Raw genomic sequence first — 23,821 nt, forward strand, 5'->3', positions numbered from 1 at the left:
ATGAACTAAACATCGAAAATGAAAATTATTAATATTTTCATTTGGTGAAGTAGGAATAGAAAGTTAGGTTAGTTCCTAAAAATTACCCTGCAGCTGTTACTCTTGGGCTGTTCCTCAGAATTTTCTCAGTTCTCTTGGAATATGCCACTGGCCAGTAGGATTAGCTCTCTGGCGTCCTCCAGGACTCCAGCCAGTACCACGTCTTAAGCATGAATAGAGAAAGCTTCTCAAGAACTGCCTAAAAGGCGACTACATATCGGAATTTTGTAAACTGCTCCTAAGACACTTGTGTCAGATTCTTCTCTGACGTGGCATTGGCCAGTAGGATTGGCTCTCTGGCGTCCTCCAGGACTCCAGCCAATACCACATCTGCAGCATGAATCAGACAAGGATCTCAAAAGCTGCAATAACATAGCGATTAACGCGAATTTTACCGGGCTGTTCCTTAGAATTTTCTCAGTTCTCTTGGAATATGCCACTGGCCAGTAGGATTAGCTCTCTGGCGTCCTCCAGGACTCCAGCCAGTACCACGTCTTAAGCATGAATAGAGAAAGCTTCTCAAGAACTGCCTAAAAGGCGACTACATATCAGAATTTTGTAAACTGCTCCTGAGACACTTGTGTCAGATTCTTCTCTGACGTGGCATTGGCCAGTAGGATTGGCTCTCTGGCGTCCTCCAGGACTCCAGCCAATACCACATCTGCAGCATGAATCAGACAAGGATCTCAAAAGCTGCAATAACATAGCGATTAACGCGAATTTTACCGGGCTGTTCCTTAGAATTTTCTCAGTTCTCTTGGAATATGCCACTGGCCAGTAGGATTAGCTCTCTGGCGTCCTCCAGGACTCCAGCCAGTACCACGTCTTAAGCATGAATAGAGAAAGCTTCTCAAGAACTGCCTAAAAGGCGACTACATATCAGAATTTTGTAAACTGCTCCTGAGACACTTGTGTCAGATTCTTCTCTGACGTGGCATTGGCCAGTAGGATTGGCTCTCTGGCGTCCTCCAGGACTCCAGCCAATACTACATCTGCAGCATGAATCAGACAAGGATCTCAAAAGCTGCAATAACATAGCGATTAACGCGAATTTTACCGGCTGTTCCTTAGAATTTTCTCAGTTCTCTTGGAATATGCCACTGGCCAGTAGGATTAGCTCTCTGGCGTCCTCCAGGACTCCAGCCAGTACCACGTCTTAAGCATGAATAGAGAAAGCTTCTCAAGAACTGCCTAAAAGGCGACTACATATCGGAATTTTGTAAACTGCTCCTAAGACACTTGTGTCAGATTCTTCTCTGACGTGGCATTGGCCAGTAGGATTGGCTCTCTGGCATCCTCCAGGACTCCAGCCAATACCACATCTGCAGCATGAATCAGACAAGGATCTTAAAAGCTGCAATAACATAGCGATTAACGCGAATTTTACCGGGCTGTTCCTTAGAATTTTCTCAGTTCTCTTGGAATATGCCACTGACCAGTAGGATTAGCTCTCTGGCGTCCTCCAGGACTCCAGCCAGTACCACGTCTTAAGCATGAATAGAGAAAGCTTCTTAGGAACTGCATTAAGTCGGATATTTATGAATGAGGGAGGTCCTTTGAGGCAAGCTCGGCATAAGTTTCACCGGCTAAGGAATCAAGTTCAAAATAGATCGGTTTGTGGTCTGAAAAGTAGCTTTCGTAAACTCCGCGCCTACCCAGAGGAAAGTTCGAGAAAATTACATCTATTTGCGTATTGAAATCAGTCGTCACAGTTTCAGGTAAAAGTGCAGACGTCATTCCATGAGTTTTTAAGAAAGGCAAAAGACATTTTTCACGATGACCAATTATGTCAAAGTTGAAATCTCCTAATAGTGTCACCCGAGATTTTTGAGGAATCAACACTTCGATAATCGATTTGAAAACAGACACGGGGGTTCCAGGTGATTTATAGCCAGTTAATACCCAAGTGTCTCCTACTTTGAATCGAATTGCCTCCATCACGAATTTTTCACCTGTTTCCTTCCTTCCGTCAACTTGGGAAACATCAACTCCGTTTTTAACGAAACAGAGCAATCCACGCGGGGCCCTAATTTTATCACAATCGGACCGATACGCGATTCGAAAGCCAGGAAAATGAATTTCATCCGTAGGTAAGGTCCAAGTCTCCGCTAAGATCAGTATGTCCGCTCTGGAATACCACATATCAGACTTTACGTCACAGCTGTGCTTATTAAAAGATCTCACGTTATGATATGCAATTACGAGACCACTCTTATTTTCCAAGTTCCAGAACGCGAGTTGCAAAGGATCTTTTCTTAACCTTTCCATTTCAAGCACAATAGGATCGTTGGGTTTTGGTGGAGGTGGCGGTTTAAATTCTCCTAGAATATACAAACCCGAAAGACTGGTGACTCTGCTAAAGGCTACGTATGTTACCGGCCTAGTCCATTTCCCTGGCTTACTGAAGTCGATACACACTGATTCGTATGTTTGGCCCTGACTTTTATGACAGGTCATTGCTTCCGCGGGAACGACAGGGAACTGCACTCGGACGATTCTTAAACGACAGTCTTTAGATCCCGAAATTACGACACTTTTCCTACTCAACGGTACAAGTCGCGGATGGAGCTTCATCGCCTTCATGTAATCACGAACAGCCAGTCGAGCATTACTGCCTACATTCGAATTTTCACCAAAATCGAGCCAAATTCTGTCAATAATCGTGTCTTGATCAGGCTTGTAAGTAATACTGACTAAAGTACCGACAGCGCCGTTGACCAGGCCATCGCGAACACTAACATTAATGGTGATCATGTACTTGATCCCTACTTTAAAGACTACTCTATGAGGTAGGCCTTTTAAATCATCTAATTTTTTGTTCATCAAAGATCTAACCGCGTAATCGATTCGGCTTTGAGTTGCCTTACCTAATACAGTATTTTTCGCCTCAGAAACGGATTCTGCTTCCGGACACTCGAAAATTTTTGCCGCATTAAACGCGTCAACCTGCTTATTGAAACAATATAAACGAATAGCCTCTTTTGGGACATCGGATTCATTTTTTACTTGCCTCGATTTAAAAAGCTTCATATCTTCTTCAGTGAGCGTGCCCCAACATAAATTATTGAGAGCTTCGATGAAAGCTTTTTCACCTTTTTGCCTCATAATTTCGGTTAATTCAAACATCTTAAAGTCGCGCCAGTTGAAGTTCGATTCTAACAGAAGACTAAGTTCGGTGATATTAGGGGGTTTAAAAATCATAGAGTCCTGCACGGGAGGGATTTGACCAAAATCTCCTACGACAATAATATTTATACCACCAAAGGGGTCGGTGTTTCTTTTTATTTCCCTGCATCTCTGCTCAATGTAAGTTGCCATTTTACCGCCTAGCATGGAAACTTCGTCTATAATAATCCATTGACAGTCCCTTAGTTCTGTAATTAAATGACTAGCCGATGCAGGATTGAGTGGCGGCATTTGGCCTCCGTATTTGGTCACTGGCAGGACGAACGCTGTGTGGACGGTAACGCCACCGATTATATATGCAGCTTTGCCTGCATATGAGCAAAGGAGCACTTTTACACTATCAGGAGCAAAATTTAGATTATTGTCGTAGTGTCGGGTCACGGATTGGAAAATTGTTTTAATCACCGTAGATTTTCCAACCCCACCGGCCCCGCTAACGAATATATGTTGGAGTCCTCTATCTATTTTCGCACAGTGGAGTACATGCATGCATATTTCTCTCTGTTTGACATTTAAACGCCGAAACATTGAATGCAGCTCCTCAGTTTGAACTCTTTGCGGCGCTGTTATCCGATTTTGCTCGACTACGGTATCACTACTTTTGCCACCCTGTGCTAATACATCGACATTCTGATCAAGAGGCAGCTGATCAGCAGCAAATTCATCTTCTTCTTCAATTTCCCTTTCTCTATTTTCATTTATGGCTGCTTCTAAAGCGTCTTCAAGGACCTCGTCTTCATCAATAGCTGAAAAATTACCCCTATTTTTTTTAATAATATCGATGCATTCGCGGTACTTCAATTCAAGGTCGCATTTTTCGACCTCATCGACCTCATTACGCCACGGATAAAAAAGACAAATTTGTTCGCGGTAGAAATTTGGAGGATCGATAAGTTCTTTGTAACGACGGTACCGAAGAACTTTTCGTTTTCCTCTCTCTTTGTAAATATACTCTTCATCTGCGTCGTCGTTTTCATCCTCGTCGTCCTTCCTATTTTGCCTAGTGTACGAAGTCGCGAAATCTGCTAAACAAACGTCATTTAACTTTTCGGGCCTTTTGCTATATTTTTCGTGAATATTTTCCGCGTAAATATCGCCTGAGTCAGCATCCAAATTCCGAAGTTGAGCATTCATTTTTAGCATCCGCGTACGTTCAGCGATTGGGGACGTATTTACGAATACAATACTCCTGCTACTCTTGATGATGGGGAGTGGATAGCTTTGGTATACTGCCTCTTGGGCTGACATCAAATTCGCATTTATAAAGACGTTCGATATATTCCGTAATTTTTCGCGCACGTTGGTGTACCCGTTCTTTATATCGTCGGCAGCTTCTTGGAGCAATTTAGAGAGACCAGCATCTGCCTTACTGATATAATTAATAATATAACTTGCGAGCCCGTATTCTTCCAGAATAAATTGCATATCAATATTAGCTTCGAACAGATACAAAAGGGTTTTGTTGTGAGCATTAATCGCGACTTCTCTGCTAGTCCTTCTTAAAAATACCTGTGGTCTTTTAAGAGAACTCCTAATAGCAAGAATGTACCTATCTTCCGTCATACCGAGTTCCTTCAAAATTTCGTCGAAAGTGACCAATCGTGGTTTTGAAAAGAAATCTTCACACAGGTCGCATACTTTTTTCCAGTCCTCTTTTGACTGTTCTGACCTTTCATTTTTTTCCAAAGGGCGCAATATGGTGGTTGCTTTCATTGGCGGTAAAGGGAAATGAAAACGACATTTTTTCACGTACCTCCTTCCTTTATAACACGTCCGGGTGTGCTGATGCGTAACGTAAGCCGTGTAAGGGCAATGCTCCTCATGAGCACACGTAATAAATGTATTAATGAAATCGACGACTTTGCGCACCGAGGTTTGATCTTCCGGGTTGTACAGGGGAGCATTTTTCAACCACAAAAATATATGCTCATGAGGTGATCCGCGTTGTTGGAATTCCACGCGTTCGTAAGAATCCTCTACTCTGTACTCGCTTCCAAACAGACCGTCTGCTTGTCGTAAATACCACATTATCTTTGAAACTTTATAATCGAAGTACCGAGCGCATGTTGTCGGGTCGCTTTTAATTAGAGCCGTCTTTTTATTAAAACTTAATTCGACCGCTTCTTTTAAGGAGATTTTCTTTCCTTCATTTATTTGCACTAAGCCTTGGATAAGTTCCGGCCATCTGTTTTCCGCTGCAGAAAGAGTAAGAAACAGCGTCGGCTGACCAAGTTGCCTGAGCATGGCCATCAACCCCTTCTTTTTATCCTCTAACCACGCGGGGGAAGATCGAATGTTCTTAAGTACGCGAAAACCTTCATCGTGTTTAATTAAGGAGTCAAGACAAGCTTTATCTAAAATATGGCCGGCATTTAAATTTTCTGTCCTTCTAGTTTTCCTCAAACAAATATTAATGTTGGACAGACATGCCAACTCCATCTTTTTCTTCGCCATGTACAAAATTCTAGTTGGGGTACAACTTCGGCGGTCACATCTTCTGAGTTCCGATTTTACTCTCTCTGAATAATAAATTTTACCGATGGGCGTATACGGTTGTCCGCAAAAAAGAGATGGAAAAGAAAGCTCCTCTAAGTCTGGCTGCAAATGCCAGGGCACCGGTGCCTTACCCTGACCAGGCGCCATGATACGAATGCGATCGTTCAGTTCGGCGTCTCTGTTCATAAGAAGCACTTCTTCGTCGACTTCTTCAATTAATTCCTCCGGTTCTACAGGATCGTCTCCAAGACTATTCTCATTTCCCGCGTCACAGACTTCGTTAACTGGTACCATATTCGAGGGATCAGAAGGAGTTGCCGCGGGGCAATTACGTTCTTTCACAGTTTTTTCGGTTTCCTCTACTGGAACGCCCTGTTCTGGAGGGACTTCAGAGGCGGGCCGCGTCAAATTCTGATCATCAGAGTTTACCCTATCACTTGGATCCACGATGAAATCTACCTCCTCATCAACATTCAGACAATGAGCATTTAAAAAATTTTCATCGATGGAAATGCCATGCTTAACGTACAGGGGAGTGCTCTTAAGGTAATTCAATGCATCCGCAACCTTAGATGGACGAATTGTCTCATACATGTAATGAGAGGCGTGGTCTAAGTGCCGTTTAAGCTTTATTTGCACGGTTGCCATGTTATCAAATTGTCGCGGAAGAACATTCACCATGTCATTGACCTCGACAGGAATATTTACGACACTACCTTTAAGTCCAAGTTGTGGATTAACGCTGCGCGGTTTTAATGGTCTAATTTGCATAAAATTAATATAAGGAGCGACCATGCGTTCCTCTAGGGGTTTCAAATTCGCTAAACATGCCGGAATATCTGGGAATTTCAACCCGTTGATAACTGCTAACTTAGGAATTTTACCTTTTTTGACATATTGTTGGCATGTTATACACACTTTGTCTGTAACGACACTACTGACGCTACGTGAGATAGCACAAAAGCTCCTCAAACCTAGCTTTTCCTCGAGTTCTTCCCAATCAAGAGTTCGAATAGAGTGTGGGAAGAAAAGGCCCTCACAAAACATGCAGATCGAATTTGGAAAATCGGATCGGAAATTGATAACTTTTAATTTTAATGCATCGGCTCTAGTTCCACCATCATGCAAAGCAGTCCTGTACTCTTCTCTAAATTTTAAAAACTGATTTTGCCTCCTTTCATTCATTCTTTGAGCATTGTTATTTCTTTCCCTCTCTCTGGAATTTTCATTTTGTCTAGCTTTTTTCTTGCTTCGCAAACTGGCTTCACGGTCTTTTTCCTCAGTAACAATACTTTGCCTTTTCCTCTTCCTGAACTCTGTATTTTCTTCCCTTTCGTGCGTTCTAAATTCTTCGTCCTGACGTTTTTGTCTCTTAGCTTGCGCTTCTTTTTCCCTTTCACTTTGCCGTACGCTAGGAATGCTCCTTTTTTTCCGGAGCAAAGAGTTTTCTTTTTCTCTGAAATTTGGATTTGCTCTCTGCTTCTGCTTTTTCTGCGTTTCACTTTGTTTTTTCGAAGGTGCATTATTTTCCCTTCGCTTCCTCTTATTGTCAGCGTCCTTTTTCTTTCGTAAATTTTCGCGTTCTCTTTTGCTCAGTTTACTAATTTTTGAAACTTGACTTTTCGTCAAACTATTGCCTATTTCTTTTTCCGGAAATGCGCCGTTGGAGCATTCAAAGACATCAACAGACAGCGAACTACTGATCATGGGATCAAACTCAATTTGAGTATCTTCATGATGCTGGGGAGCATTATCCGCAGTGGACATGTTTCCGCTGTTACTTGTCTCTGTGACCAACACGGGGGCGATACAAAATAAGCTAAGATTATTTGAACTAAAATTATAGCGAAGCGTTGCCACCATAGCTTCCAAACTCTCAAAGCTCGCTAAAGTTGCGACTGCGTCATCCGAAGCTAAGCGCAGTCCATTTCTATCACGTTTGTGAGGGTCGAAAATCAAGAAAGTTCCGTCTTTTTTGAAAACAGCCACCGAAAGTAAGGAGCATGTTAAAATGCCATGCTCGTATTGGTCAAAAAATCTGGTCAACTCTGGAAATAATTCAGGAAGTATGCCTTGGAAAGGCTCTAGAGGAACAGATATATTGAACGTATGTCCTAAAATTTCAACGACGGGATGAGTCTCGTCGGCGGGGAAAAATCCGGAAGCATCGAGACATCTTCCAAAACGCTGTTGATAAGTCTCAACCGACAAATAATACAATCTATTACCACAATCAAGAGTACCATCGACGATGATCGGGCTCCAAGAAGGAAAAGTGATTAATTTAGACATGCAGATAGCTGATAAACTCATGCATGTGCACTGCTTGTTTCTACCATACCCTTCATAAATACGTGAGTCTTGACTTCTAGTTCCGCGGACGATAGCGGCCGGAGGATGGGGCAAATTTAATAAATCGGTCTGATTTTTGGTAGGCTCTGCCACAAATCCTTTCAAAGATTCCGAATAGGATTTCATCATTAAATTAGGGATAAACAGACTAAAATTGGCATCAATGTAATTAATTTGAACGAAATTTTCAAGGAAAGCCTTGAGGTTCAATTTAAATTCAAGGGTGGGTCATTTTCAAAGGCAGTCTCAAGTACAAATAAATTGTGAGAGATACTACAAAAAAAAATAAACGCTAGGTTCTAAAATTATTAAGCATCTGAATTGTAAACAGGTAGGTACTATTGAGCCCTAATTCTTATTATTAAACGCATGCAACTTACAAATACGAGTACCACAGGTGAGGAAACGGTGGAGAAACGGAGACAACGAAACATAAACAACACAAAAATAAAGTTCAGTGGAACTATTTTTCAAGAGAATAAAATAATTAACACTGACTTCACACTTTAAATCACAGTTCTCCTGAATATAAAAGGGGTAAGAAACGATTAATCCAAAAAATTCTTCAGTTTCCAGAGGAATAGATTCAAAACGACAGAGCAATCTTGCAGCAGTGCAGTCAATACCAGCCAATTCGTTCAAGATGTAGCAAATGAGTCATTCATTTGTTTTTTTCATAATGAAGAATTAAAACACTTAAGACGGGGCATGACAGGTAGTGACAGGTTGACGGTGTGATGCCATGACGAAGTAAAGGGGTACCTCTGCACCAGAGACAAGTTGTCTTGCTGGTTGCAGTCATTTCCTCGTAAAGAGCGGTCGTCATTTATAGAAACAGGTTTTGTGGCAAAATCGGTTGCGATTTAAGTTTGTTAAGCCGTTAATTAATGAAATTAATCGACTCTTCTTATGATAATCTCATCATTCAGGAGGTGGTGGCGAGCGGAGAAATGTACAAGCCTACGTCACATCAAGCAACGACAAGGCGGATAAAGAATGGTGGTCGCATTTCGATTTTGGCTGCCATCTTGAAGCGCTGTGACGTCAAGAGGGTACGGTTTTTGCCATGCAATTCGAGGTTGACCCGGCTCCCCCGGCCTCGGCCGGCCCATGTACCCAATACCGTGTGACGTCCAGAGGGTACGAAATGCGACCACCATTCTTTATCCGCCTTGAAGCAACGATATAGCAAAAGAAGATCGTGACATATTTGGGTCACGTAATGCGTGAAACCCTCATTCCCATTGGACAGTGTGCATCTTACGTCATGGCCAAAACCAACAACGGCCGGCTTGCCACCTCCTTCTGCATGCGCCCGTCCGTTCTCCATTCTCTGCTCAACTTCGCACAGGCTTGGATTGTTATCTTGGTAATTTCCTATTTTTTTGGAAGAATTAATCAGGTAGCGTAACGTTCGTATCTTATCCGCTCTCCAACTGATCTCTTATCTCTGGTCCAAACTCTTGTTCTTCTTCTGAGCTAATCTTTTCTCTTGATTTGTCTTTACTTTGTATTCTTCACACCTAACCTAGTTACTTCATCTGTCATCATGTACGTTTTCCTTGGAGCCAGTCAATTGGTTCGTATGCTTAATAATTTTCCTGTCGAAGATTCTGTATCCTTGGCAGTTAGTGGTGCTTCTGCTTGTTGCCTTCCTCCGGCAAACCATGATCTTTGGCTCCGATCGATCCTAAAAACCCAGATTCTTAAGCGCCTTTCAAGAAATGAAGCCTTCGACAAAGACAGGGATATTCTTATCATTCTAGCAGGGACTAACGACATCAAGGCGGAAGTTGATGTCCCAGCCCTTAAAAAGGCCTTGAAGGCCCTCCTTCTTTATGCCGAAAGACACTTTCGCTTCATCGTCGTCGGCAGAATCCCTCCTATTCCTCTCTTTCCTGCGCATGTCAATCGCAAGATTGATGTGGTCAATCAATGGTTGTCGAGCTTTTGCTCCAGAGAATCATTGCGTGATCGTGTTCTTGTGGTTGACAGCTTCTCTCCCTTCATGCGTCAAGACTCTTGGGAGCCTGACCGCCGATTTTACGAAAAGTTTTATTTTCCTAAAAGAGGTCATCAGAATCGCCGAGTAGACTTGCTTCACTTGAATCGAGAGGGTCTGCGCATCCTTCATCGTCTCCTCCTGGAAGCGGCTGAGCGTTTCACAACCTAAAGTCTTCCCTTTTTTTTTGTCCTCAACTCTCCAAACTGTGCTCGAAGTATCCAACCGGTTCTCTAAAGGACCACTGAACAGTATTGACCGGAATGTGTGTACTTTATTCTATCCACATTTCATTGCAATACTATCATTGGCTCCTCTAAATTTACAGCACTAAGGTTTTACAAACACAGCTACTTTAAATACACCATAATTAATCAATGTTTTGAATTCATGTGAGTGTCAACACAAAGTTTACTAAAGATGAGAATAATTTCAATTTCTTCATTGCAAGTGCTGTTCAGTTTCATGTTTTGAATTCATGTTGAGTGTCAACACAAAGTTTACTAAAGATGAGTATAATTTTAATTTCTTCATAGCAAGTGCTGTTCAGTTTCATACAGTGGTCATTGTTTGTTCATGGTTCGCATTTTCTTCCTTGGATTTACGAATTGATGCCTTGATCACAGGCTTCATCTCTAACGGATGTATGGCTTACTATTTGTTCAAAGGTATTGGAATTAAGTAATCATATAAGTAAAGATTACCACTTATATTTAGTTGTCAAGCATTGTGTGGGATTAAAATTTAAGAAGTGCCTACTTTTGGTAGCTAGTTCCTTCTTAAATTTTAACCAGGGGGCCAATTATTTAAAGTTTAAAGCAGCCCGATAAGACATCCAATTGCAATATATTACATGGTTAAGATAGGGCTATGTCTTATAGTTTCAGGCTCATGCCACAATCACACGCTGAATGTGGCTTGAATGTAGAAGTCATCGACCCGATGCCTGAATTTTGCGCGTGACGCGCAAAATTCAGCAACGATTCTCAGCAACCACCAATTTTGAATTTGTTTGAACTATTCAAGTAGATTTGATACACATCGGGATGAAAATAACTCGAATCTGCTAAATTTCAGCCGATTACTGATGACTTCTACATTCAGCTGCTAAATTCAGCGTGTGATTGCAGCATGACTTAGCTTCAATAATTAGGCCGCAGGTGGCCTCATTTTTAGCACTGAAATAACCTATCCCAGCAGCAAACATAATTTGGATGATGGAATAACTGTTTAAATATGGACTGCGTATAGAAGTAAAGAATCAAGTCTATTGAATTGCTTTCAAAAAGATGCAACTTTTCCTTTCTGTGAAAAATGCCCCAGAATTTGAATAATTTGTGTTTTTCCACCCAAGCATTCTGGTTTTAAATGAACTGAACGGGAATGCATGCATTCAGTTTCCCTTAAGGTCAGGTTGCATAATTTTAATGGCAATGGAACTTGATTCATTTCTAAATATCACTGTTCAAATGAGCTTTAGGATTTCCAAAACAGGATTTTATAGGTATCTATTTACTTACGAGGACCCTGCATTAACAATGCCAAGTAAGATTTTCTTGGGAGCGCAGAGCCTGCAAAGCAGCAATGGAACTTGATTCATTTCTAAATATCACTGTTCAAATGAGCTTAAGGATTCCCAAAATAGGATTTTATACCTATTTATCTCAGAGGACCCTGCGTCAACAACGCTAAGTAAGAACTGCTTGGGAGCGCAGAGCTTGCAAACGTTTCTGATTTCATACCCTATCATTTCTCCATGGTCAGCCGATGATGTCGCAAAGGAAGATTAAATCCATTCTGCCAATACCTACCATTCCTCAGACACAAGCAGATATTAATTTGGCTATTAAGTACAGTCAATCACTATTTCTACATATTTTGTGTCCAATACTCTGAACTTTTTCAGGTCGCTTATGCTACGTTCGAGGAGAGGTACTGTGTGAACTCGGAGGAAGGGAATCGCAAGGTTGTTGTGATTGAGTTAATAATTTATATCAACAACTGTAAAGTATGGTATTTGGTACATATATAGACCCTGCGTCAACAATTCTAAGTAAAAAATTGCTTGGAAGCGCAGAGGTGGCAAACATTTCTGATTTCATACCTCATCATTTCTCCTCGGTCAACCAATGGTGTCGCTGAGGAAGATTTAATCCATTCTGCCAATACCATTCCTCAGACACAAGCAGATATTGATTTAGCCATTAATTACAGTCAACAACTATTTCTACATGCTTTGTGTCCAAGGAAACTGTAACGGTCAGAGGTTGAATAGTTTGCATCGTTACCTGGGCTCGGCTTTGAACTTCACCGCAATGTCAGAAAGTAGAAGACAGAAAGCAATGTTCTTCTCTTCATGTTCAAAAAGTATCGGGGAAATAAATAGATCTAAGTGGTTATGTCCATTAGCAGGATAGATCAGTAGGTATCGTCAGCGCTGACACCCAACATTACAGCACATGCATTTCAAATGAAGAAGGCACTCCTCTTGGAGCTTTATTATTCTAGGTTTTGGTGTAGAGAATAGGTCGAAGAAGAATTCGATTTACTCGAGATTCATGATACTCATTGAGCGAGGGCATAGAACAAATTCTAGCCCAGCCTCGGATTCTCATTCTATGACGAGTGAGGTAGAGACATGTGATGGTGAAGGAAGAAAGGTAGTCGCAACTGGAGTTGAGCCGCCATTTTAAAGGCTGTGACGCGCAGAGGGTACATGGTGTGCCATGCAATCAGGATGAACCCAAAACGTACACGATGCCGTGTGACGTCAAGAAGGTACGAAATGCGACTACCATTCTTTATCCGCTTTGGAATAAATCTGCATCTTGTTGTTGAATCGGGTTTGAACCAATCAAAGAGCGGTATGGACATGGCATTACTCTCCCACATTCCGACTCTCAATCTCCATTCCTGTCGGTGATAACGTGGATCTTTGTTTACAACATCTAAGTCAAGGTGTTTCTATTTTATTTCATTTACTTTTTGTGTCATTAGTTCTTAATTTTGACATTTGATTTCATCATTCGCTGGGTAACAATGCATTATAGTAGTATTAAAACAATAATAAACGATTTGCATCGTAATATCGTGAATATAATCGGGTGTAGTGTTTTACTTTCTGTTCCTCAACCCTTTACTGGTCTCATGTTTTCATCATTTCATCCGTTCGCTCACAGTTTAAGCTGAGTAGGATAGTTGTGCAAGGATTCTTTTTGGTATGTAGCAGTTGCTAACTTTTTTATCTCCAATTTTAATACATTTAATCCATTTGTTAGAATGTTACGCCCAGACTGCGGAGCTTCCCACCGATGAGTGATCTCGATACCCCCTTGAGATGGTCTGCACTCCTCGTATTTTGAGTTTAGTCCTATTTTTCAGGAACTCAAATCAATGATTCAATTGCGTTTGATGTCAAATTTCACAGAATTAACGGCATTTTTCAAAATTTTAGTCCATATATTCTGTGTGATTTCGCAGTGCCCTCACTAAATGACGCGTAACCCTTCAATTTTTAGTTTAGTCCAAAGACCTCGTAGGAACTTAAATTAATGAACCAGGTGGTGCTCTTATGCCAACTTTCGAAGAATTGAAGGCATTTTTTTTTATTTTTTTTTATTTTTTTAAAATTTACAGTCCTTGAAAATGAGCTGTTTCGCGGAGCAAAGTGCCTACTTTTGGGCCTCGTAATCTCTTGAATTTTGAGTTTAGTCCAAAGATCTTTTTGGAACTTAAATTAATGACCCAGGTGATGTGCTTGATGCCCATTGTTAAAGAATTAAAGACATTTTTCAAAATTTACAGTCTTTCAAAATGAGCTTTCCGTGTGATTTTGCTAAAAATGGACAATTGAGCGTAGCCCCCCCAAATTTTAGCGTACCTCAAAATCGTTGAACGTGCATAAGAAGACCATAGATATGGTGTCCTGTGCCAATTTTGAATGAAATCGAACAGATAGATTCTGAGATATCGCTGTAGACAGATTTGGGGGACGTCGGACGGACGGACACACATTTTTCCAAGTATGGTTATTTTTACTCCTGGGACCTTAAAACGTCTAGAAATGATGAAATTTCAACTTTTTTTTTTTTTTTTTTTTGGAGGATGACAATACTTCCTCTCTACCCTATGGGAGCGAGAAAGTAAAAAGCAGTCTCCATTAAAATATGCGATTCACAGACTGAATCTAAGTTACAGACGCGTGAACAGGTCCAAAAGCTCAATTCATACAGTAATAGAAAAATAAAAGGCAAAGTTGGAGGCAGGACCATATAAATGAAGAAAAATTGACCTGTAAGTACCTAACGTCGAGATAAAAATGTCAGAAGGTGAGCTGACGTTGCTGAAAATATCGGCCAATTCTCGCGGCAACCAAAACGTGTTGGGAGTTTTGAAAGACTGTTTTTATTTTATTGATTAAAAACATTTTAGATCAGTTAATTGCACATCAGTGGATCACCCTATGTTTGTACATTTCCTTATTAAGGCCCAAATTGGAGCAGAAACTCCTTGCGAGGACCCCGATACGGCTTTTAAAATCAATAAATCTAATCTACAAAGTCGACTTTTCAAATAATAATAAAATGAAGGTCCACCGAGTTACGATTTATGTATATCCCAACTGCGGGCTGGTTATTAAAATTGATGAATGAGATGATAGACAAAGAAGACCACGAGAAAATTTAGCGATCTTATTGGTTGAAGCGGTTGGTGTATTGAAAAAGAGAGGTAAGTCATGGACCAATTAACGATAAATAACCCACATAGTTCAATAAGTCTTTTCATTGGTAAATATTGTGGCATTGTAATTTCATTTTTTATTTTTGTGAAAATGTATTTTTATATAATTTAGAAAATATTAATAATATAAATACCGATGACACTGGGTATGAATAAAGAACAAAATGGCAAGTAAGTTATTCATGATGAACGCTTGCGCGGACTGGGACGAGACGGGACTGCGCTGCGCGTGTGGGACTTGTTGCCGAGTTGTAAAAGTGAAGGCGAAAAATGAAGCCCACTAATATGAAACGCTGTGCGCCATAGTAACTCAACTGAATGCCTTACAGTGCCATTAACCTTGTGGTATACTTTACCTGTGTCTCATCGAAAATTTCTCTCGACGAATTCAACGAATAATACGTGTGGAAGGCGTCTAAATTAACGTCAAAGAGAAGATTTGGGTATTATATTAGACGCTGATTTAAAATTGTCTCATTTTCTTTTTCTCCACAAAAGGTTGTCTGAGGATATGGAGATGTTGCTTTCAACTGTCATCTTTACTAGCTCTGTTTTTTCTTTTTTTTGTGGGAGTCTGAAATGGCAAGTATTTCAATCGTCGGAGCTATGAGGCTGGGAGGAAAGTCCTTCTTTCTCCGGTGGTATTACTTCCTTTTACAAGAGCTTGCAGAACTACTCACTCGAAGTATTTACAATGGAGCTATGTGTGCAAATATCTGAGGGAGAAGTGAATCATTGGCTAAAAATAAGTAGAGTGACCGACAAAGCGATAGAGGAACCTACGCGGGATAAGAGAAAAACACGACTTATCTGGAGGCAACGACTCCCAACGAATCAAGAGCTTCTTGAATGCCTTTCACAGCAGAGCATTGACAGTTCATCACTCAAACACTGTCGAAATGTAGAGGATTAAAGCTCAGAGGCTGCAAAATCAGGTGCTGAATCGCACTACTAATAATAAACCATGTAGCGCTTAATTTCTGAAGCCCACGGCCATGTCTGCCCTACGGGCTGATTATTGAAATTCGTAGGCAAAATTATGGACATAGGAGGCAGAGGAAAGATGAAGCTATCCTACTGGTTCAAACGGGTGGTTGGATTTGATAAAGGAGGTGAGTAATAGACTAACTAACCGCAACCCACGAGAGACCCGACAGTTAGTCTATCATTTCCCCCTAAGTCTATAAGAAGCACCCGTCTCAACCACACTGGAAAAAAAAAAAACACATTGGATCTAGAGTCCAGGCTCTTGAAAACATTGACAAAAAAAAGGACTCTTGATTCAATCAGATTTAAGTTTAAATCAAAAGGAAATCCGCTCAAATTAAGAGGCTTGGTTCTTGATTTAAGCTTAAATCTGATTGAATCAAGAGTATTTTTTCTTGTCGTGTCGATGTTTTTAAGAGTCTGGACTCTAGATCCAATGTGTTTTTTTTCCAGTGCAATGGGATCGCTCCATACTCTCTATGTCTTCTTTGTCCATAGCTTTGTCTATCAATTTCAATAATTGGCCCACTGTCGTGGGAGAAAGAGGTAAGTTTATTTTCGTGTAAGTACTGAAGCTCACGAGGCTTGGTACTTAACGCAGCTCACGATGAAGTGCAGTTTCCCATAGTATTGCAGAAGTGTCTGTTACGATAATCTTATCTCCAGTAGCGAGGCGTGAATGATTGATTATACTATCGATATTTCTCCATTTGAAGCTATGGTAAAGAATCGATTATTAAGGTGTCCGTCACGAACACCCTGTCATAGAACACCCTGTCACCCTGTCCCTGATCATTTCCCATAGGTTTCAATGGCAAATCAATCGATTTATCGCAGCACGCCGCGCCACTGCTTATCTCGTCTTGAGTCACCTGCGAGATTGAGCAGCCATTCAGTCGCCAGCAATGTTAAAGGGTTTCATCGCAATTTTCACACATTGTCGTTTCTCAGATGAAATAGTGTAACTCCATTCCAATGTTGCAAAATTAACTTCAACAATTTAATTTTTCTACATGAGCACTACTTCGTAAGTTTGGACAAAATTTTTCTGATTTGTGCGTCTGATCAGAAGAAAAATCAGAAAATTTTCGCAAACAAAACCTCAACAGTTATTTCTTCGAAGAATTTAATTTGCAAGGAACAATTTAGTTACATTGAAGAACAGTTACGTTCTTTGGTCTGAAAAACGACGACTTTTTCACTGGTGTTTGTTTATTCTTTCAAAGACTAAAAACATTCCAACCTGCTCTTTCACTTCAGGACATGACAAAGTTGGTGACAGATGCAGCGGGAAAGTTGGCAAGGACCCCCTTTCACCCGCTCCCCTTACCTCTATACCTAGAGTCGCCGCCATTTTTTTAGGATTTTAAAGGGCCTTCATGAGACCGATCTTCCCAAGTACCACTACGGTTAAGCCCGGGGAGATCATGAGGGAGTGGCGCTTCCCTATTGGCAGACATCCAGTTTGTACTGAAATTTGTCAAATTCGTTTGTATCAAAGAGTGTCATATTGCCGTTCTTTGGAAAAAAAGGTGTGACACATTCTTCGTGCTGAAGCGTGATGACTGTCGGCCCACTTTCAATTTGTAAAATACTTCTAAAAAGTTTATTGGGAAAAAAAAGGGGGGCTCGTTCGCCGTTCGAAAGCTGTCTATTTTACGCCTGAGAAGCCCATCTTGACTTTGCTGGCCAATCTGGCGGTCCGGCTCGGTCTGATATAGATTCGTGACATGCTTTGCGATATATCGATTGATCTGCTATTTAACCCATGGAAAAGGATCGCTAGACAGGGTGTTCGCAACGAATACCTCTATAATCGATTCTTCACCATGGTTTCAAATGGGGAAATATCGATATTCGATCATTCACGCTTTGCCGCCGGAGAATGGGCAAGGAACCGGAAGGGATAGCCGAGAAGCGGCGTGGGGGGGGGGGGGGGGGGCGACAGAAGTGGGGCGCGGCGAGGAGAGGGAAAACAATCGATGACGGACCACAATTATTAGAATTGAATTGGCCAACGAAACGGTGTCGGGTATGTGCAATGGGAAATATGAGCTAGCGACCGAACCGGTGCGGTGGCGCTCGATTATCGCTCCGTTCGTTCGACTACCTCACAATACGAGCTGAAATGCTTGAAATGATTTCCAACCGGCTCGACACACATCCCGTGGAAAAACAACGTGTGAGCACTTGAACTTTGCCAAATTTCCTAAAATAAAATGCTAATTTCTTGGAGAAGCGAACTTCCTCAAAAGGGAGAATGGACCACTAGACAAGGTACGAATTTAAGCATTCTGATACATGTTTCTTAACCAGAATTTCACGTATAACCCGATTCACACTACGAAAATTACCGAAATCAACTCCTAACGAAGATATTAACGTTTTTATTTCACATTGGTTACGAGGAATTTGAACTGCCCGCTCACAAGAAACTCAAAGCTCTACGTGAGTCAAATCGCGCACTACAACGGTTTCAGCAAGCTTCTCAATCGAGCAATGTTCATTTTCCACCATGTGTTGTTCAAACTATTAGTAATTTGCTATAGCTGAGCCAAATAGTCAAGATTGAAGTTGAGGATTTTTACATCGCAGAGACTGTCATGATAAACATTTAGCGCGCGATGTGAATTACGTAGAGCATTGAGTTTTCATGAGCGGGTGGTTTGAATTCACTCATCAAAAATCATTAAATATCTTCGTCAGGAGTTGATTTTGGTAATTTTCGTTGTGCGTATCGTGTTTTACGTGCAATTTTGATAAAGAAACATGTATCAGAATGCTGAAATTCGTACCTTGTCTAGTGGTCCATTAAGACATAGGTATCTTTGGCAGGTCTTCATATCGTTACCTTTCGGCCAAAGTATCACAAGCGCCATGCGACGTTTGAAAATTTCCATTGCCATTTTTTCCCCGGAGACATTGTTCAACGAAGCTGTCCGAAAATTTCATTGAAAAAATCACTGGGTGACTTTACCTCTCTGAAAACAGGAATAATTTTCAGAGTGTGCTGTGCGGATGGGCGAATTTACCTCTCTGTCAGTTTGCCTTCAGCTTTAAGTGTAGGCAACCCGAGCTCCCACGTGGTCGAATTGTGGTATCAGTCTCAGACTTCACGTTTGCTCGGGAAAGAAAACAGGAATAATTCACAGCGTGTGGTGTGCTGATGGGTGACTTTACTCCCTGTCGGTGTGCCTTCAGTTTTCAAAGTAGGCAACCCGAGCTCCTAGTTGGCCGAATAGTGGTATCACTCTTAGATGTGGTTCAGGAAAGGGCGAATCTTCTTAAAGCTCCTTACTCTTCAGAGCATATTTCATGAGTCGTATAGTGCTTGCAAAATGTTAATTTGGCTCTTAAAAAATTGTAGACGGAACCACAAATTGGTGAAAATTTTAGGAGGAAGGCAGAACACTGAATGGTCGTTCTTTCCCTGCGGATTTCTGACGTTTTCCATGACTACTAACGATTTTAATTTCTAAAATGGACTTGTCTCAATATATAAAAAAACAAAACACCAGAGCTTATCATAAATCACTTCGAACTATTTTTAAACCACAGGGTTCCATGTCAATTTTCAGCCTAAAACAATTTCCTCGAAATCTTAACCTCTTCATGTCCTCGTGTCATAAATTGTACTGGTCATAATTTATTTTAAAAATGAATTTACGATGAGTTTTTCAGATACTCACCCAGTTCGATGAAAATTGTGTGCCTCCATGACTTCAATCGACAATTAAAGATTTTCTTCCGTCTCCTTGAGAAGAGGTAGTAGACACTTCACCGTGTTTTTACCTATGTATTTTCAGTTTTTTTTTTTTGGCACGAATTGAATATGATCCTTAACGACTAAGTAAGACTGAACAGCAGCAGAATAAATTACACTACCGGTTAATCGTGATACGACATAGAGTGTCAACAAACGGACAACTATCGAGTCATATGTAATTGAAAAGATACCCGTCTTTCAAAATCATTTATCTGATAGGAATCCTCTTTGTCTCGAGTTCTCTTCATTTGGAAGACCGCGCGAAAATTGAAATACAACGTTTTCATCATCCCAGCATTCCCAATCTTGTGCAGAAAATAGAATAAGGTTGGGAGTAGACAGACACCCGTTGCCTTGCCGATGCCGAGCTAATTTATTGTGTGCGACTGAGCGCTGCGACTGTGCTGCAGCTGCACGCACTGAGTTTGACGTAATGCGTGAAGTATTCACGCAGTCTTGTAGGCGCTATGCGTCTCACGCCGCCCGCTGCTGATCGCAGCGACCGCACTATCTTTGACGCAATGTGTGAAGTATTCATGCAGTCTTGTAGGCGCTAATATGTGCTACAAGCTGACCGCCGCGCCGTGGGTTTCTCCTGTTCATCTCAAGTTCTCGTCATCATTGCTCTCTGCGCCGCGCCGTTCCAGGCCGAATTCCGAGTTCCGTTTCTCTCTGTCTTAACTCGACTAAGTAAAGGTGATGTCTATTGTATCACAGGAAGACGACAAAATTAGAGATATACCCAGGAAATGAGAGATTTTGTCACCTTTTTTTGTTTGTAATTTTTCTCTGAATCCGATTTTTCTTTATAACTAGATTTAAAAAAATTGCAAAATCCGTCGCCCCCTAAATTTGCCGCCATGGGCCGCGGCCCATGTGGCCATCCCCTAAATACGGCTCTGATTGCTGCTCGTTCTGCCTACCCTGGGAAAGTAAGGCGAATCTTTGAACATACACGCTCTGGATCTTAGCCTAAGATTGCAACGTTTCTAAAAATGTCCTTTGCTTATTCGAAAATATTCCCTAGGAAATGAAGGTCGAGTGTGGGTCGGAATTTTTTTTCCTTGAAAAAGTGAAATTTAAATGAAGATTTTCAAACATTTCAATGGCGACAAGAATTTTGTACCAATATTTCCGAGCGCGCGAATTAAGTTCCCTTCGTTAGATATCATCCGTCTGAAATTGCATTTCTGTCAGAATAAAGTCGGGCCAACGGGTGGACCGGGCCCTTATAATACTGTGCTATTCGGTCGACGCACAATGGATCGAGTCAATCTGAAAGGTCGGACATAAAATTCTTGACTACAACTGCAAAATGTTTATTTCGTCACATTTTAAATTTCAAGGGGTGCCTCTAGCAGAAAATTTTACGAGGAAACCAATGGAACCACTTTTAGAACCTCAAAGTTTAGTATAAACGGAGTTATAAGCATTTAAAAATTCCAAATTTTGTCCGACCTGTCCTATTGACTCGATCCACTGAGCGACGTGCGATGTCGAACGAGGGAAAGTCCTACCGGACGCTTTTCGGCGCTTTACGTACAGCGATATCGAACAACGAGAAAACGCGTTGGTGGAAGAGGACGAGGGAGTCGAGAACTTTGAAGGGAGATAGAGAGAGCGATGGGCCTTGGGAATGGGATCCAGGGGATTGATGTGTTGAGCCGGCAAGAAGGGAAGCTATGAATACAAACAAGACTCGGGAGAAAGCACGCCCGGATCGCGCTGTTCGAACAGGGAGACAGTTGTTGGGAAGCTTTGAGAGGTTTCAACCGCACATCTGATCATTGACGGATCACACAATTATTCACACGCTCACCAACCAACACTCGGTGTAGTTCAAACACCGAACTCATCCTTTGAACTTCCTTTGCACCTAAGCTTCAGATGGCATCAAAACACCGATATCTCAGATAAGGGTACCTACGGGAGCTTTCGACGAAAGTATGCAACAAATGTGACGATCTTTAAGAAATAGGAACTCTGAGACCAAAAACATTAAAAATCCCTATACTCATAATCACTGCTTGAACAGAGGAAAATCGGATTCTTAACCATTGAAAAAATATCTCTTCGGCAGTTTCTCCTAAAGCAGGAGAAGTTAGTACTTTTCGGGATAAAACATTTCTACTTGTCTATCTCAGATAAGGGTACTTGCGGGAGCTTTCGACGAAAGTATGCAACAAATGTGACGATCTTTAAGAAGTAGGAACTCTAACACCAAAAACATTAACAATCCCTATATTCATACCTATCACTGCATGAACGGAGGAAAATCGAATTCTGAACCATTGAAAAAAATATCTCTTTGGCAGTTTCTCCTAAAGCAGGAGAAGTTAGTACTTTTCGGGATAAAACATCTCTATTTGTGTTGACTTAGTACAATTGCGGCAAAAATCGGTCGTCACAACCAAAATTTGGCTTGACGCAATGAGTGGATCTGGATATTTTCCTTGACGCAGCGGATATTTCCCTCACACATTGCAGAGGAAATAGTTTTGTCTTTTTCTAATAATACATTCTAATTTTCCAAATAAAAAGAAGTTTGTTGCAAACAAATCAAATGAATGGCACATGAAACGATTAAAAATGTTAAAATATCCCAAAGGTATGCCGCGATGCGAACTTCTGGAGCTTAAAAATTTGGTTTTAAAGAAAGCAATTTAGAATGTCATAAACTGCTATGTTGGGGGGCTGGAAAAGTTGAGATTAAAAAATAGTTTTAGGCATGTCCAGGCGCAAATAATGACTTTAATTCAAAATCGATCTCCTAAAATTCATTTCTCCAAGCACTGAGGTCCTGTTCCTTAGAGACAGTCCCATTTCTTCTTTGCACGGTTTTCGAAATCAACGCGTGTATCCTGTATCGTCACCCTCTGCGAGAATTTGTCGTCAACGTTGAATTATATCTACCCTCGGTTCTTTGAGTAACCGTGCCGCATGCAGATACGAGTGAACAGTCAACGTAAACAACTTCAGCGAGTATGTGCAGTTCATCTTCATTCACGAGTAAATAATGGCCTCCATTCATCAATATTCGGTCTACTCAGACCCTATCAAAGATACACGGTGGCCTACTGGCGGTGCCCCCACCCCCCTCCCCCGCCCCTTCACTACAACCAACTTAGGACTCGAACTCGAGAGGAATTCGGATGAGTTTACTGGTATGGCTTCTAGCAGGAAAACATACGAACATGCTAGACGTTGGATTTTTTTGCAGCCAACTAGATGCATTCATGCAAAAAAAAGTCACTTTACTACGAAAACGCGATAAAGAAGATGTTTATCTCTTGAATGGATCCACCGGACTTTTTGAGTCATTGAATCAGGACCGGATTGAGGGGGTGGCCACATGGGCCGCAAATCCATGGCGGCAAATCTAGGAGGCGGCAAATTTTGCAATTTTTTTAAAAGTAGGCATAAAAAAAATCGGATTTAGAAAAAAATTACAAACAAAATCTCTCATTTCCCGAGAGTACAGTAATTTTTAATTTTGTCGTCTTTCGGTGGTACAAGAGACAGCACCTCCCTAGTGAAAATATTACCTTGCGGTGAGCTAACCATCACCTTGCGGCAAGGTATCGGCCTATCCACCCTCACCGAGCCCTATCCGAGGCCTCGCCGGGTCAGTTCGTGGAACTTAACGACTGGCAATAATTATGCATGGCAACGTTGGAGACGAAAATCGTACCCAAACACGGGGTATTTCCCGATGCTGTGTCGCCTTTTTCAAGCCCTGCGCCTGGATTTGGGTCTACAGTGTTGTCATACGGTTTTATTCCCGGTCGTCGAGTTCCTTGAACTGGCTCGGCGAGGGCTCGGATAGGGCTCGGAGAGGATGGCAAGGCCGATACCTTGCCGCAAGGTGATGGTTAGCTCACCGCAAGGTAATATTTACGCTAGGGCTTTGATTAATCGAGTTAAGAGAGAGACCAAACACGCAATTTGTCCAGGAACGGCGCGACTGAGAGAGAAATGATGACGAGGACTTGAGATGAAAAGGAGAAGCCCTCGGCGCGGCGGTCGGCATGTAACACATATTAGCGCCTGCAAGACTGCACGAATACTTCACGCATTGCATCAAACACAGTGCGGTCATTGCGGTCAGCGTGAAACGCATAGCGCCTACAAGACTGCGTGAATACTTCACGCATTGCGTCAAACACAATGCGTTCAGCAGCGGTCGTCGGCGTGAAACTTATAGCGCCTACAAAACTGTCGGAATACTTCACGCATTGCTCCAACACGGCTTT

General features: G+C 41.6%; 2 protein-coding genes across 6 annotated transcripts in view; both read right to left on the bottom strand.

Annotated features, from left to right (window-relative positions):
* LOC109032426 (uncharacterized) overlaps nucleotides 1–23,821 on the bottom strand; it is a 109,723-nt gene that overhangs the window by 51,458 nt on the left and 34,444 nt on the right. For 2 of the 5 annotated variants that reach the window (XM_072297033.1, XM_072297034.1), the window contains exon 2: nucleotides 19,492–19,658. The exons of 1 other annotated variant lie outside the window; for it this stretch is intronic. The gene's annotated coding sequence lies outside the window, so the exon portion shown is untranslated. The remainder of the gene's footprint in view (nucleotides 1–19,491; nucleotides 19,659–23,821) is intronic. 2 more of the 5 variants (XM_072297037.1, XM_072297036.1) reach the window with 2 other exon arrangements.
* Nucleotides 588–6,768, bottom strand: LOC109035041 (uncharacterized). Its single transcript, XM_072296396.1, has 3 exons — nucleotides 2,300–6,768; nucleotides 1,246–1,361; nucleotides 588–700 (listed from the first exon to the last, which is right to left on the bottom strand). Exons 1-3 carry the CDS (start codon nucleotides 6,766–6,768, stop codon nucleotides 588–590), a joined length of 4,698 nt encoding a protein of 1,565 aa, XP_072152497.1.

The sequence above is a fragment of the Bemisia tabaci genome, chromosome 2 (assembly GCF_918797505.1).
Source record: "Bemisia tabaci chromosome 2, PGI_BMITA_v3".
NCBI classification, from domain to species: domain Eukaryota; kingdom Metazoa; phylum Arthropoda; class Insecta; order Hemiptera; family Aleyrodidae; genus Bemisia; species Bemisia tabaci.

What these genes read in the sequence shown, in the direction of transcription:
- LOC109035041 (XM_072296396.1), bottom strand. Translation starts at nt 6,768, where the DNA reads ATGTTTTGTGAGGGCCTTTTCTTCCCACACTCTATTCGAACTCTTGAT. An exon ending in ATTGTGCTTGAAATGGAAAG is followed by an intron (nt 1,362 to 2,299) that starts GTTAAGAAAAGA and finishes TTCATGCTGCAG; the next exon opens with ATGTGGTATTGGCTGGAGTC. An exon ending in AGTTTACAAAATTCCGATAT is followed by an intron (nt 701 to 1,245) that starts GTAGTCGCCTTT and finishes TTCATGCTGCAG; the next exon opens with ATGTGGTATTGGCTGGAGTC.